General features: G+C 39.6%; 1 protein-coding gene across 1 annotated transcript in view; it reads left to right on the forward strand.

Moving 5' to 3' along the window:
- The window catches only part of LOC131877423 (membrane-associated progesterone receptor component 1-like), a 19269-nt gene extending 7066 nt beyond the window's left edge, over positions 1 to 12203 (forward strand). The window contains exon 4 of the mRNA XM_059223081.1: positions 11653 to 12203. Coding sequence (XP_059079064.1) covers positions 11653 to 11936 — 284 coding nt within the window. The 3' untranslated portion in view covers positions 11937 to 12203. The remainder of the gene's footprint in view (positions 1 to 11652) is intronic.
- Positions 12204 to 17175: the final 4972 nt, after the last annotated feature.

Raw genomic sequence — 17175 nt, forward strand, 5'->3', positions numbered from 1 at the left:
CAGCGGAATTAACCGGATCTCCTGTGAATTGTATCCTCCTGGTGGCCATCGTCTATCTTCTGTACAAAATTTTCAAATCTGATGAAGGTGACTTTTATATTTAGTGCGTTAAGTGTCAAAGGAGCCATCTAACATCAGAACACTTGTTCTCGTCCATTAAACTGACTCACCGGAGTTCTTTCCCTCGTCTTTCCTTTCATTAGTAAGATACTTTTTGCGTGCAAATTGGAAAATTCTGCTGAAATTGGGAACAAAGAGTGTGGAAATGCCGTGCCTCGCCGCGAACACCCACTGCCGATTGGACCTTTGAACTTGAAATCGGGCAACGTTGGAAGAAGCGTCATCTTCTCGACTGATTACCGTGGATTATGTCCGCCTCATAACCACGTGTGAGGGAAAACCGTGATGGGAACACTCAAAAGGAGAGTGGCTATGTTTTAACAGAGAAACAAGAAGGAGCTCAAGGCCATGGTAAGCATAAATGCACTGAGAGTGGGTTTTATTTGACCCAAAATCAGCGTCCTTGTACCACAGGGAAAAAAAGGGGTCAGATTTTTACCAATAGATTAGTTAAATTTTTAGCAAAAGATAGACATCGCATAAATGGTTCGTAAAACGATTTTGCGCTTGCTTCCTCTTTGATACTCGTCCTTTTTGGACTCCTCTTTCTACTTTTGGAGTTTCGCATGAAAAGCCTGGCTAAGATTAGCTGTTTTTTGACGTACCACAGTTCACCCTTAGGTCAAACGGGTCAGAAAAATTTGCTCATTAAAATTGAAAAGAAAAGTCGGCATTACAAAAAAAAAAAAATGACAAGTTAAAACTTGATTGTTAAGGTTCAGCTAACAATAGTTTCGTTTTTTTCAGGAATCAGACTATGTGGTTTGCAAAATGTTTATTTGATCGCGGGAGTGATTGACAAACCTGGTTTATGTTCGACAATTCGTTGTGACTATCCAAGGCCATCCAATTTTGCAAGCCTAATTTTTCCCAGCCCTGCCCATTGCACCGGTTGCCATTTTGGAATAAATGACAATACCAATATCATTTGAAGTCTAAGATTAGTTGAAAGTTTTACTTTGCTATACGTTGAATCAGGAACTGTATTACAAGACTAAGGACCAATGAGCTCAAGGCCGTCCCAATTGTAAATTTTTGGACCCTTCAATTCCGTCTTGCAAAGCACTACATTTCGTGGCAGTTTCCAGTTATGGTTAATTGTTTCTTCCCAAGTGATCTCTGTCACTCAGCGATGGCCAAAACTCCGGGTTTTGAAAGGAATTTCTCCCACCCATTTTCCGCCAGGTGGTCCAAAAATGGCTTTTAATAAATTTTCCATCAAGTTATATCCCGCTTTGAAGAATTTCGCCCTTTCTGCCACCTGGTCAAAAGAAGATTGAAGATTTCTCATCCCTGCTCTCAATGGTTTTGTGCACAGTTAATCCTTTCGCATTGAGAACAATTATCAAATTGCGAAAACACTTGACAATGACCCCACAATGGACCAATTGTAAATTCCGCCAACAATGAGCTCCCAATTTCCGATAATCTCTAGTCCTTGGGGCTGGTCTGGACTCGAGTCCGAGTGTACTCAGGGTCTTGGTTAATAGATCTTGGAGAGATTTGGCCGGACTTGGAGGTCCGGAATCAATCTAAAAAAGTATTCATGTTTTCTTAGAATTTTGCAAAAGACGAATCATTTTGCCTGACTTCGAGTCTTAAAAGGTTAAAGATCAAAGGACTCACCTCACCACATTGTCGTCTTCAATGTTTTAGCACATTTGGACGGACGTCCATTGGCATAATTCACCAACAGCGATAGGATCATTTTGTTCAGTTATAACTCTCATTCCATGTCAAATAAGTTATGTACTCCTTATTCTGAACGGCCAGATGCCGATGATAGTTAGGAGGGGGGGACCACGAGAACAAAGCTTTTCGGAGACTGATGTTGCCCACAGTTTCAATCTTTTTTGCATGTTAGCGCCAGCTTCAAGGACGGCAATATTGTCAAGTTTGTGCAAAGTGAATTTTACTCTTCCGTTTGCTCTTCTGTTCATTGGGGCACGTTATCACTCCTTGACTCTTTTTCACCAAGTGGCATCAAGCCCACGGGTTTGGCATTTGGAAGGGGGTAGTTGCAGGAAGTGCTCCTGTGCTTGAAGAATATTCCTGGGTAGCAATCTTGCAAACATCGATCAGGAACAACTTCTTCACCGTTCTCAATTGCATTGGGACACCGTGCAAGGCTTGCCGCAGCCTTGATACAACCTTTTGGAAGCACCTCACACACATCATTGCAAGTCGTTGGTTTCCAAGCCTTGAACTATCTTTCCAGTCATCCTTTTTCCGTAACAACCTAACGTCATTTTGAAGTATCCCGTGGGCGCTCAAACTCAGGTGAACCTGCATGGAACTTTGTTAGGTTTGGACAGGGTCGGTCTCTAATCCCAAATTGTGTTGGACGAGTAGGCATGCTCGCAAATAAAAGGCACAGAACAACTGAAATGGTTGCTGAGCCTTGATCGTAGTTGCCTGAAGCCCACCATCGATGAGTAATCAGCATCTTCCGAAGATTGGTAAGAGAAAGTCAAATTTGGGAAAGCTTTTGCAATTGACGCGGCAGCTGAGCATAATCCATTAGGAAGCCTTGGATGGTCGACCTTATATCAGAAATGACGAAATCGCCCGACCAAACCGCATTGGTGGAGTGCGTTCCCGTCTTGATAACGGCCCCATAATTCGTTTGACACGGTCCAGGCACAAAAGACAGACCACTTCTCGGGTTCTTAGTGTGTTTTTTCCATGACTTTTTCAAGTATTTCAAAACTTTCTCCCATTTGTTAACAAATGCTTCAACACGCGAGATTTCAACAATCTTGGATGGATAAGCACCTCTTTGTTTACATATAAATTAAGTGACAAAAGAAGAAGGAAAAAACTAAAGCCCATATGTTTGAATTTCATATCATAAAGTGCCTGGTTTAATCATTTTCGGTAGGCAAATGGGTTAATTACTCCACGGTGAAGCATAATATGTATGAATCCATACCAGTTAGATGCCCACAGGCGAATAATCTTCACCATATTAAAATGTTGGACGGAAAACCCGAAGCTGCGGAAACTTATCCTTTGCTTTATGCTTTCTTTTTTAGTCACCCTGGAAAAAGATCTAGGCTTCCTGTTTTAAATTGAACATTCAGACAATATATCTTACCATAGAAAAAAGTCCATATTTTTCGATCGTGGGTTAACTCATATTTTTACATGTGTCCCTCCTAGATACTCTGTTCTATTGAGATTGCGTATTGCTTTTCGTTGTAAGCACATATTACCTGCAAACAACAGCCTGACTAGGTGTGTTGGGCCAGAAATTGAATTCGCAAGGTGATTTGTTAATCATTATTCGAGTTTTCGGATTGCTAGTATCAAAGCACATTGCTTAAGTTTATAGTTAGTGCCAACTGTACTCTTTCAATTTTTAGCAATAAGAGCCAAAATAGTTTCCAAAAAAGTGGTCACGAAATCATAGTTAGCACCAAACAAGACTTAAAATTTCTCCCCGAAATGTTTTAAGGAGTTTGTCGCAAACTTGGTCAAGAAAAACCTGAAACGTGATTTCCAGTCAGAAAAGACACTTTCTCTTGTGGTTAAGCTCATTACTTGCAAACATACAAAAAGTTATTATTTTGTAAGAATATTCAACGTTTTTCATTTTGGCATCTTTTGATTCTAACAGTTAAAGATTTCGCGAAAACTTGTGGATTTCTCATTTTTACATTATCGCATGGATGATAAACTTATAACTTCTAGGCAAAAACAGAAACTGAAAGTTTACACATTTGATGATCCAAGAGACGTCCCAAAACTTTTAATCCGGTAGATTTATGAACCCCTTCAAATGAGACATTTTTGACACGCTGTTAGGTCAGGGCCAGTGCTGGCGGTTGGATGCCAGCTCTCAGGACTTCGAACATTTACCAGATGACCTCTCAAAAGTGCCTAGATAATGCTAGAACATATCAGAGAGAAAAAAGAATACTAGCGGGAGAGAAAACAACCAAAAAACCATCCACATTTGCTGTTTTCAAAATTTTCCAATCTGCTGCCCTCAAATATTCGTAGGGCGTATGTAGACGTTGATCTCAGTAGCAGGATTTAAGTCAGACTTGACAAGTTCTTTGACTAATATTCCTGATCAAACCTCATGTCTCAAGGGGCTAGCCAGATTCTGCCAACTCTAAATCGTTAGTCGATCGAATTAATATATGAAAAATAAAAGTCAATAAACTTAGTTTCTCGATTTGAACACTGGGAAACTCGATTCCCCGTAGTGTTTAAGGAATTCCGCAAAAAAATTGCTTCAAGAGGAAAAAGGCAAGCAATCATTAGCCCAGTCCGAAAATATGCAAATATAGATGTACAAAAAATCTTTTCAAAGTTCATCAAAAAATTATAGACAAGTAAAGGTCAACATTGGTTATTTAATTGCGAAAATGCGGCATTATAATGCAATTAAAACTGAATGCCGAAATGTTCTAATCCTTACTTTTGGACAGTCTGGACGTAGTAATATCCTATGACAGGACGTCGCTGTGTCTGTTCTATGAAGAACAAGGTTTACTCCTAAGGCTGTATGAGACCGAGCATCTTCAGCAAAAGGAGCTCGTCTATAATGCTACCGCCATAAACGGCGGTCCTTAACTAGGCAAAGTAAGAGTGCCTCTTCTTTAGTCTTATGACGCTGCTTGTGGGTTAGCCGGGGCTGCCTCAAGTGGGGCAGATAAGGTCAGGGAGAATGATGATGAAACCGATAAGTTCCGTGCTACTCACTGGGGCAGACGGATCAATGCCGTAAAACCACTACGCACCGTGTCTCCTCTATCACAGCGGCTGTAGCACTCTTCATTGACATGAGTGAGAACACATAAGAATGTTCTAGCCAAATAGCATATCCTCCATACCTCTAGATTAAACCTTCGATAACCATTACGCACAATATCTTCAATGCCCGATTATACTCTAGGTCTTGGCTGATGTATAAGCGTCAGCCTCTCCGAAAAAAAGTTGAGTAGTAAGATTCGTTGGGTCCAAAGACACTAATCTTTGTATGTAATCCCGTATGTCCTCATATCTGTCCATTGCACTATATCTGTCATAAGCCCTGTCATAGTACGTGGCTGGTTTTTCAGGCGTGATTAAATATGCAACAATCTCCTCCGGTGTTTTTTGACGCCAAATGTCGCAGAACCAACCGCTATTAAATACTTCGTCTGATGGCTTGGGTCAACGAATAAGGTATAAAATATAATGTGTCACCAAATCCCCAGTGTCCCTGCATCATGTATAATAATTACCACCGAATCGATTAATCTTCTTTAGTAATTTGATATTGGCATAAGAATGTCGAACCGTGTCTCTTGATTCCAAATTATTTATTGCCTCTATGTCTATAAAAAAATATGAACTTAATAAATGCCTATCCTCAGAAGAGAATTCTGAGATAATCGCACTTAAATTCTTTTGAACCAAAGAACCATGAATAATTGATGCTTGACAATAAAGTCTTACATTTAATAATAGAATCATTTGATTTGACCTTTAGCCCGGGAAAATTCAGCTCTTATCTCCACGCATCCAGTGTGCACTTTTTTGCTAAACCCTGATCTTAAACCCGTTGAAAAACTTTCGAACTTTATAGACAATATCAATAGATCAATGAGTTTTATAACTATTGCTCAGTAATTATCCTAATCTTATCTTAATTCATACAAGAACAGTTTATCCTCGCAAAGACGTTCCCACGCTAGAATCTGAGATCCAAAAATAGAAATCCATTCTTCCTCAAAAGTGTTAAACTACGATCATGCTAGAACTTGCATGACTCAAAGTAAAAACCCAGAGCGTTCAATTATACCTTATTCCTAGAGGATGGAACAATTTCCAAGAGCTCTTAAGATTCCTCAAAATAGAATGATAACAGAGTCCTTTCTTGTTCATGGATATTTAAAACTTAGACCCGGGTCACGAGACATAGCTTAAGAAGTTGATATACGACCAAAGCCATATACATGGTGTGCCTTAGACACGAAGATGATAAATGGCAAAAATAGAATCAAGGACATACTGACACTTCATAAGCATGGCAAGGGTAACAAGCAGGGAGCATTTAGAACATTTTGTGCAAGTTTAAAGCCTTGCGTGTAGGACTCCCAGAAATACGCACCAGAAACATGTCGAGTGTCGAAAACACATCGCAGAATGTTGTCTTTGACGTGCCAGAGGGGTCCAAAACACCAGATGGACACTTTTGGGCAGGCGGCAATATGTTACCTTGCAGAGGCACCTTTCAGGTCTACTCTTTCAACTCAACTGCTGCTTCCATACAGGCAATATGCCGCATATGAACGCTTACAAAGACTATTCGTAGAGCCTTTTATCTGGTAATTGATGTATTTAAAGACGCTGATCGTGAAGCCTCGAAACACTTCAGTATATGAGAGCTCCAGTTACTCACGTAGTTCATCTCTGACCCTTGTCGAAACTGCAAAAATATGACCAAGGCACTTTTAAACATGGCAGGCGCTTAAACAGCCAGCCGGATTGCCTTTTATTCCTTGCCTACCGCTTACTATCGACGCTCCAGCTGGCCACGATAATGTACTGGTATAACTTATAGTTGGACTATCTTTATGGTGAAGCCAACAACGTACTGGACCTTCAAATATTATCTAATCAGGACACTCCCGTCGAACATTTAAACCGAAGCCCTGAAGTATATCGCTTTTCCACATTCCATAAAACTATGTTTGGATTCTAATCCACTCAGATCCACGTATTCTGGTTTTACCTGCCCTAATGTCAGTGTGTTGGCCCAATTCGCCGTCTCAGCCAGAGTCTACGTGCATTACTGACGTTTTTGCGGCAATATTGCGCTCTTTTCTCTCCTTTGTGTGGAAGGTTTCCAAAATACATTACTACTCCGTCCCATTCTTCACTACACAGAATAGTTGATACATATATAAATCATGTTCCTGTTGGCTCGGGCAGGGCCATCATCATACACATGACGCACTACCTGTCCAACCAACCAGCTTGGTTGCATAGGAAGCAAGCATACACTCTTCTGTACAAACGATGCTTACACATCAAAAGCAAGTTACTTCAAGCTAGCCGAATCGAAGCATGCACACCCCAGATGTGGCGTAAACACAACCCCAGGGAGCCCCTCCCCTCGATAGCAATCTGCAGTTGCACAATCTGAATTGCGTAATGCCCTAGCTGAGCCACGGTGGCACCAACCTAAGAAAGCAAAGACGATTCTTAAGAACCTAAGGAACAATGGCCCCCAGTCTAACTCGACCAGCGATCTGCCAATCCAAGTAGATGAAAATCCCCGATGCTGTCACATATTGGCATAAATTGTGATTTCTGAAACCAATTTTAATTGTCGTACAATCATCCTCTCTAATGTTAACGACAAGAAGGCAAGTACTTTTTGTATTTATTGACGTCCACTCTAAAGCATCGTTTTGAATGTCTCTTCTTTCCCCAAAATGCAATGATATGGAATATACCTGATCACCACACACACAATAACAATCCACATCTAGTCGGCTAAGTCCCGAACAATTTACATAATTTATGGAAAGCTTTTGTCTATACTTCAAGATTTCGACAATTCCGTTACTAAGTAAAGCAAATTTATATCAATGAAACATGAAGAAGGCCTTACTTACACAGTATCTTTGGGTAAAATAAGAAAATGAAATACTGGACCCCAGACCCGGCTAACTTGGATGAAAGCACATCAAGAAAAGGCGGGAATAAAGCTTTGAGCGAGCCAGTTGGATCATTGAGTTCACTTAAGAAGTATTTGCCTAGCTGAAGTGGTGGCAAAAAAGCATAAAACAAATTTTTAGAAAATTATCTTTAGGCGAGTAAAAACATCTCATATAGCTCTCGAGAGGAAGCAGACATGCTTGGTTTTCCACTCATCAAAATGATTAAATGAGTCTTTTGAAGGCATAAAGCCTAGGCTTTCCCGACACACTCAGATTTCCTCTCAACACCCAAAATGTTTTTTACCTCACCCCAACTTATCATCACTGGCTTGGCGCTTTTTTGCACGAACCAGATGGGAGACACTATGTCTTGTTTGAGTGTAGCAAGGCCAATCATCAACACATATTCTCGTACACTTGGACTTTGAGACTCGGTTCAGAGCACTGAAAGCGACTGAGAGTGCATGTGCTTAAGTGCTCAAATTCCTTGAAAATCAATTGTGCTTCATTGATACTATCATTGTCACTTCCTCTGAGACCTCAACGCAATGTCGGAACCGACTCCAACGAGGAGACAATGGCAAATAGTGATTCAGGGTGGATGTAAGCATCTATCTCACTTTGATTTTAGACGCACAAAGACTGTTGCAGATGTAGGGAAAAAAAACGAATTTGGATTTTACGTCTCATAGAGTCTAAATAATCGAGTTCAAATTTCGCGTTTTCGCCATTGGGAGTTTTCTCTTGCTCATAAAACAAGGTCTGTATTGTCAAAACTGTCGTAAAACCGGGGGTTTTTAAATGAGATGTGTTATGAACGAGGCGAATAATTAGAGATAAATTAGTTCCATCTTTGGCAAGTAAGAGCAATAATTTAAATTCTCACCCTCAAATTATGTAAGTTATATTCAAGGAGAAAAAGGATTCTGAAAATAGTTTTTCGCTATTGCAGACCTCATGCAGGAGAAAACGGTGTATGCCGACCAATAATTTACCAATTTTGTTCTGAAGCAAGATGTCACATTTTTTTTGCATCAATGGAACTTGAAATCCTTCTTTCTTAAATTGTATCCTTTCATGATTTTTTTTTGCCTAATCATCTTTCATGCAATTTTTCGACTAAAAACGTGAGTAAGAGTCGAAAAAATCATGTCTATTTCAACATCATTTTTAACGAATATAGCCTTTCTCCTACATGTTTGATGTGGAGCTATTCATAATCTGTTGCCAATGGAATCAATGATATCTTTGGTGACCCAAAATTTGTGATGATCAAATGATTTGATTATCCATTGTACTTGATTGCGTTGCCAAGTTCAAGTTCTTGATATACAGTTTCTTTGCATGTCAAAAATATAATTGGATATCCGATGTCGTTACCATTGAACGTACGTGTTTTTGTTGGAATCAATGTGAACCGATTGTGGCAAGAGAAACAATGCAGACAAAAATGAAGACAACCTTGTGCCATCGAAAAGAATGTTTTAAAAATGTAACTATTATTGCTTCGTTTAATGGAATACACAGAGTATTCGTGAGTAGTTAGTGACATTAAATATTCCACATGCAAAGATTTATTTCAAAAACATTATTTATTCTCATACCAAACCAAAAATTGAAAGAAATGGAGGATTGTTATGTGTGTTTATTAAAATATTGTATTATTCATTGTAATTTGGCAAGTTCTGGATAAATATATGCTTTTTACTATCAAAAACTGCAAAGAAGATATTTAGGGGAAAGAGGAAATTGGAAGGCAGCATAAAAATTCGCAAAATTACTCTGGATTGGCGTTAAAACTTTATCTAGCCTGTTAAGAGTACCCAACGAGTTTCATCATCTCATTGTCTCGCTTAATGACAATAGTATTCTCCTTTCTTCAATCATCTTTTGTACATGACATATAGTTCGATTTGATTCGACCAAAAGAACGAAGGTTTAAATCAATGTTGAAAATCTGGCTGGAAAGTCAAACGCTTCAGAATTCACCCCACGTTGTTGATCCAGATGATAATTTGTACGTCTTATCGGCATTTTGTGAGTAACCTATATGGAAACAGAGATTGGCATAACCGACAACTCATTCTTACGAAAGGACATCAACGTTTTTGCTTTTGTTGGGAATTTGCTTCCAAGAATCAAATGCCGTTGCAGAAAATGCAACTCCGGTGTTTGTTTAGCCACTCCAAACCAATGCACTAAGAGATTTTGAAAAAAATGTAAGGTTTTCCTACACTGGCTGTGTTTACCGCTCCTATCAGAGCGGTCCAAATCAATTATCATTCCCATGTTCTCGTTTTATCTTTTGGTGCTAAGGTAGACTGAAAATGTTGAGCAAAACGTAAAAACAATGAAGGGATGTGATAAGGATTGGGCTAAGCCAGAGGCTATTGGTATCAGCCTTTACAACAGATCTTACCCTTCTCTTTAGTCATGGTTTACAGCGGAATTAACCGGATCTCCTGTGAATTGATTCTCCTGGTGGCCATCGTCTATCTTCTGTACAAAATTTTCAAATCTGATGAAGGTACTTTTATATTTAGTGCGTTAAGTGTCAAAGGAGCCATCTACATCAGAACACTTGTTCTCGTCCCTTAAACTGACTCACCGGAGTTCTTCCCTCGTTTCCTTCATTGTAAGATACTTTTTGCGTGCAAATTGGAAAATTCTGCTGAAGCCATGATTGCAACTCCATGCAGATACTGCAAGTGGGGGTTAACACGTTAATTGTTAATGATTGACTTTAGCATTTCGTTAAGACAGGACGGGCTTGCTTTTTTTTAGAATAACACTAATTAACTTAGGTATCTGAACATCCTTCTCGCTTCTGGAACTGTAGTACCCAACACTTCATTCTCAATTGACGTTATATTTATTTTCGTGCAATATCTGATCCACCAACGAATTAGAGTTGACGGATCTGTCTAGCCCTTGAATATGTAGGATTGATGGGAATTTTGTTCAAGAACTTGTGCAAAAAAGGATGCTACTGGATCAACACTAACGTATCCCCTTCGAATATTTAAGGGCAGCAAATTGAACAATGAAAGGAGCTCTAAAAAGATGAGAAGTGAACTTCATCGTTCGAACTAACCGAGATTCTCATGGGCTTGAAGATGCTTTCAAAAAGCACGTTTAGTCTCAAGGGTCACAACAATTGACACCCAAAACCTGGGTTGAGGCAAACCTTAAAGATAGTCCTTAAAACTTTCGGGATCCAATACAGTTCGTACTTTCTATGAAAACTATTCAGTCCCAACTTTTCTAATCTATCCCAACATTCCAACAAAACCACCTTCGGACTTGATCGACTTTTCGCAATCATGATGCACTCACGGGAGCTCAAATCTACGACTGTAGAGTGGTCATTGGCGTTAGAGGCCAATAACCAAATTTCAATCCATTATCAAACGTGAATTCGCAAAGCAATTCATTCCCGCTCACGGCCAGTTTTAAGGCGTGTATTCAGAGCAATGAATCAACTTGCCAAACAATCATTAGCTTTATCATTAGATTTAGGGTTGCCTGGTAATATGTAATGGAGAGTGTTCTCAACCTCCCAGAATCGACACCCTTACTCTCTGATGATAACGGCATCCGTTGTAATTCGTTTTTTACCCTTATTCCAGTACCGGACCTTCCACTCCAATTGAACCTCCCTCCCTCCCATAAAAAACGGCGATTTCACTCTGAAGGAACTCAAGGAATTGGGCGATGGAACATCCGGGGGAGGTCGCATCCTCGTGGCCGTTAACGCAAGGTCTACGATGTCACAAAGGGCAAGCGATTTTATGGCCCAGGTAACCAATTCTAGCCTTCCTGAATAGCGTCTTAGAGCCCTCTCAGACATTTTATACACGCCCTTAAGGTGGTCCCTACTCGTGTTTCGCTGGTCGAGATGCCTCTCGTGGATTGGCCACCTTCTCTGTAAGTGCCATTAATGAAGAATACGACGATCTGTCGGATCTAAAACCCTCGGAAATGGAACAAGTTCGTGAGTGGGAGCTCCAGTTCAGTGAAAAATACACATATGTTGGGAAATTGCTGAAACCCGGCGAGCAGCCCACCAGTTATTCGGACGAGGAAGATGATGACGAAGACGACATTGAGGAGATTCCTCGCCATGATGATGTCAACAAAAAAGACCTATAAAGCGGAGGTTTGGTTTCAGCAGCTCTCGTATCTATTCTTCACGCCATAATCCGATCAGATTGATTCAACAACAATAAATAACCTAAACTTCTGGGGCGTGAAGACTCCATTTTTGACCGTTGATGTGGCATACCGTCCTATCTCCGTATTGGTACAGGAATGGTCATCCGGTTGAATGACAAATATGTTTTCATCACATCACTTGGAAACGATTATGCTATTATGACGTGTCATGTGATTGCCAAAATTAAAAGAAATGTTCTCTTAGTCTCGATTACAAGTTATCGGACAGCTATAAAGTCATTAAGGGATAAATTACTTAGCGGACTCCAACGTTTCTTGCAGGTTAAAGCGCTTCATTTGTTTTTGGTCTTACTGTTTTTACATCGAGAAAAGTCAACTTGATTGTAACAAGACAAATTCGAACAGAAAAGGCATCAAATGAATGAATAAATAGGCCGGGGTTAAAACCAAAAGGAGAGGTCCAAAAAATAGATTAAGAGTAGTCTTCCAAGCTGAAAGAAAGCTCCAGAAGTATATGATTTCTTGCTTGTGCCACTCCAACCATCTTGGTTTAGTTGGATCAATCGGAGTGCAGATTTGGGATCACAGTTAGTGATGGGGCGAGTCTGCGAACTCGTGTTCAAGTGCAATCGAGTCTCTTACTCGTTTTGGGGGGAAATTGGCTGGACTCTAGTCCTTTAAAAAGGACTCGAATAGTCTGACTCGTCAAAAGCAATATTCATTTTATTGCTTTAAAATTTTGTCAAAAAACGGGCTTTTCTCCGTCATGAATTGCAACAAAGCAACCCTTGAATAATGCCTTCAATGGCCTTGTTTGAGTTGGTAAATAGGTACAACACGAGCTTTTTTTTTGTTTGACTTTAGAAAAGTAAAAAGGCTCGAGGTTTTTGCCGAACTCGGGTCCGATAAAAAGATTTAAAAAACTGAAGGACTTGTCCCAACTCTAATTTGAATATCAAAACCTTGTAAAACCTTTGATATTTTTCAGTCTCAAAATTATGATTTTTTTTGGGGGGCTTGGTTTTTCATGGGCTTTTCTAACCGCTGCAGAGAATGTAATCCCCAGAACTATTGAAATGAAAGGTTATGATTCGTCTATTTATTACCTCTACCAACGAATTTGAGTTGGCAGACCGAACTAGCCCTTGAATGTAGGGTTGATCTGGTATGCTATCCAAAAATTTGACCAAGTCTGACTTGAAAGATGCTACTGGATCAACAAGGCCTACGTATTCCCTACGCATATTAGACGGAAGCAAATTAAACAATAAAGGAGCCCGAGAAAGAAGAGATGTGGACGTCATTTTTCGAACTAGCCTGGATTCTCGAGGGCTTGAAGGTGCTCTGAATACGCACATTAAGGCGCTACGGTCACTAGAATTGACCCTAAATCCTAGGTTGGGACAAAGCTCATGAATGCCTTTGAAAACGTTCATTGTCTCTTACTTTCTTACTTGTCTGACGGAAGACAGTGTGTGGACTGGAATGGCACTAAGTCCGGGTTCAGTTGTGTGAAATTTGAGGTGCAGCAGGGTTCAATCTTGGGCCCCATCCTTGATTTGGTCCTGGTTGCCGACATGCCTGATTGTGTTGGCCTCAGTGGGGGCGAGACCCGTGAAATGTTGATGACACCGCCATCTGGGCACTTGTAAGTATCCTCAATCCGTACAAGTCCTCCTGAATCAGCGGGCGGAGGCCTTTACCCACTTTGCCAATCGTAACGGCCTTGTCCTTAACGCAGCAAAGACAAAACTTATGGTTGGCGGCCGCATCAAGCCCAAGGTGCGTGATGCCTTTACGTTGGAACCTTTGACTGCTGAGACAAGGAGACAACGTAGGTGTGGTCGCCCAGTTCTTGGTCAAAAGAAACTTCACCACCATGTTGAGGACAACATGGATCCAATCTAATCCATGAGAGTGTCATGCGGATCATTATCCAAGAGACGGACCTCTACATACATCTCTAATCAATAAAGAACGTTTGAAAGCATGAGACCGTGTGCACAATTGGCATCAAATTTGGCTCTTGCGGAATCTAATGTGTTCTTTAAACATGAACAAAGATATTTGTAATACTTAAAAGGAACTAAGAAATACGGGACAGCCAAGATTGGTCCAAATTGTATTACTTCAAAGCTCCTTACTCTGATTTATTTGAAAAGGAATCAAAATCATTTGAAATGGTGATGTCAAGTCAAAACTAAACATAACTTTTTTAGATTTTCTAAGAATGATGTTTAATCAGAAAAGACGAACTTATAAAACAGGAGAAAATAGAACACTTAATTATAGAATGACTTTTGATGGAAGTCCTCTCTTTGTTGGATTATTTCTAAATTGACACCCCTTCCTTTTGTGAGCTCCGATCGCACACAAAATGGCGAATGAAACAAATATTCGACAAATACTGTGCAACCCAATTCGGCCAGACGGAGAATAACCGTATTCGCCTGAAGTTCGTTTTCATGGGTCTATTTGATCTTCTTCCAATACCAATTTTGGATACAAAAAGCATTCTGACAGGTCGGTAAACCAAAATATAAGTCACGTGGTTCTTACTCGTGACGGGTTGACGTATGTTCTCACCTTAATGAGATAGATTATCCATTCTTTTGCCACGGTCTTGATAAGATAGATATACCCCCTCACACTGCGACATAGATAAGTAATATCATCTCTTAAGCATTCCGACCTGATTCATGTTGTTAGTAGATAAAGAAACCCTTATTGTATTATCACCTGCGAAAGAGTGGCTCAGAGACAGTTCAAGCTAAACTCATTGACCAACAGAAACGTGAAGTAGAATGTATTGAACGAAAACCGTAAAAGCGGTGAAATTAGCAATTTCTATTCACATTGGGGCTCTCGTCTAATTTCCGTGACCCGTGGCTTAGGGTTCAGGTATGGAAAGTTGGCGACGAGCAGCCGACATTTGAACTATTGTAAATAAAGCCGGTTTTGGTGAGAGAGATAAAGAAGTCCCTTCTTCTTCTGTTCAAACACTAATTGGCCGGCCGATCAAAGAAGAAATGCGACGCAGGTCAAGGATAAGGAAAACTTTAAGTTTAGTGTTGTTGTTGGACGAGCTTCCATTGAAGCTATAAGCCATAGTTGTATACTACTCTTTTGTAATAAGAATCGCTCGTCAGAAACCATCATCAATTGAGCGAACCAGGGAAATCAAAAGAGGAACAAGTTGAATTCGAGTTAATGCGAAAGCTACCAAATAGAGACGTGTAAGTAAGTGTAACCATGCTTCTTACTGATGACAAGATGTTGGCAACAAATATTCTTTTCGTATTTATAGAATATTTTTGTCACTTGCCTTGTTAAGACATCTCTAGCAAATGAATTTTGTACTTAAATGGTTGAAGATAATTGTAGGACGGTGTCCTAAAATGGCGAACAGTTTGTCAATGAAGATTTGGAAGCACTGGATGTTCAAAAATCATGGTAATTCTTGCCCCGATTGTGGCGCAGCCTGACTAGCCCACACGCCCACACAACTAAAATCTGTGCCGATACTTTACACGCGTCTCCAAAAGGCGTGCTATTCATTGAATATTTCAAAACCTTCCAAAGAATTTTTTTTGACGTTTTGAGATACAATATGATTCCATCATTACAAAAGCCAGAAATACTATGTCGGAGTGTCAAAAAATGTATGATGTTTTAAAATCTAAGGATTTATCCAAAATAAAAGCCTATTGGTAATAATTAACTACAATGAAAACCATTTGAACTAGTTAATTTGTTAACAAATGTATGCCTTATAATGAAAGGATACTGGTCAAGTCCTTGGTCCAATAAGGCCCAGATGCAAGACACCTACCTTCCTTAACTCTGTGAACAAAGTTTTTCCTTTGCACTCTCAATGGTCGAAATTGCTTTTGGACTGAAAACAGGGCCCGAGAAGATCGAGCTCTTGAAGGAGTGGACAATGTTTTGATATTTTTGGACTGCATCCATGTGATATGATCATCATTTTTTGAATGTATTGATCAACAAAATGTAATGCATGCCTATTGCGTTCAATTTTGCAATGAGAAGTAATTGATTCCTCCCTTTAACGATGTAATGTAGGGACTGCAGCCTAGTGATTATTTTGGCTTTTTATTTCTTATTACTTTCTACTCTTCCTTTCCTCTCCCTTTCTTGTCTGATTAAATGTATCTCCACAAAATGAGAGATATACCATGTATCTATGATTACCAAGGCCTTGTAAGAAATTGATGTTGAAAACAGTAGCCACAGTATCGCCCCTGTGGTGAAAGTAGATTTCATTGAAAGTCACAAAACAACCTCAGAAATCGGCAAAAATTTAATAAAAGTGAAATAGTTACCCATTTTTTGGATATAACAGCTCACCTTGTTTTGGCGAAGGCTGCAAAAAGTATATATTCTAAAAACTGTCTTGAAGGCTGAAAATTTATGATTTAAAAATAATGTTGTTAATGCTCCTCAAATTATTGCATTATTGGCACTGCTCTGCTCTGTTGAACTTGCTCTGTTCTTTTAACTTATTAACAGGGCATCCCTTCATTTCTTGTTCACTACGAAATTAAAACTATAGGACAATAAAAAATGAATCCTGCTAAGTTCACCCTGTTAAATTTTCAATTCTTGTCAAATCTAACTACTTGAAACACAGAAATGTCAAATGCTTATGTGTTGATGTGTTGTACATTTGAAAATACCTTGTACTAACGACTAAATGGATATTTCATTTACAACCTAGTTTATTGTCTTTGCTCCTTCATTATCCTTGGTGATACAATGCCAAAAAAAGCCTAAAGAACAAAACAGTCATGGCGGCACCACCTAATGCTCCAGCCTTGGGGACAAATCATTTTAAAACCATCAACCTCCATTTTGAAAAGATTTTCAAAGCCTACAGAATATAGAGGAATTTGGCTTTTAGTTACACTTTTTGCTGATTTCACTTTTTGAAAACATAAAGAAATTGCCTTGAACTCATAAGAAAGCGCGATGTGGGTGAAGCACCAAAAGTTAAACAAACCAATTCTACTTACTGAATGCCTAAGGAGAAATTGCCACCAAAAAATCTCATAGACATTGGTATGATTGAAGTCCCCTCCACTCTAGATGATGACCATAATCGTTACATTCAGCTGATAGGGTAGAAACTTGTTCTGCCTCATGTGAATTCATCGGAGATATCTCCTTTCCTCTTTTCCTTGAATAAAGTGGCACT

This window comes from Tigriopus californicus, chromosome 3 (genome assembly GCF_007210705.1).
Source record: "Tigriopus californicus strain San Diego chromosome 3, Tcal_SD_v2.1, whole genome shotgun sequence".
Taxonomy (NCBI): Eukaryota; Metazoa; Arthropoda; class Copepoda; order Harpacticoida; family Harpacticidae; genus Tigriopus; species Tigriopus californicus.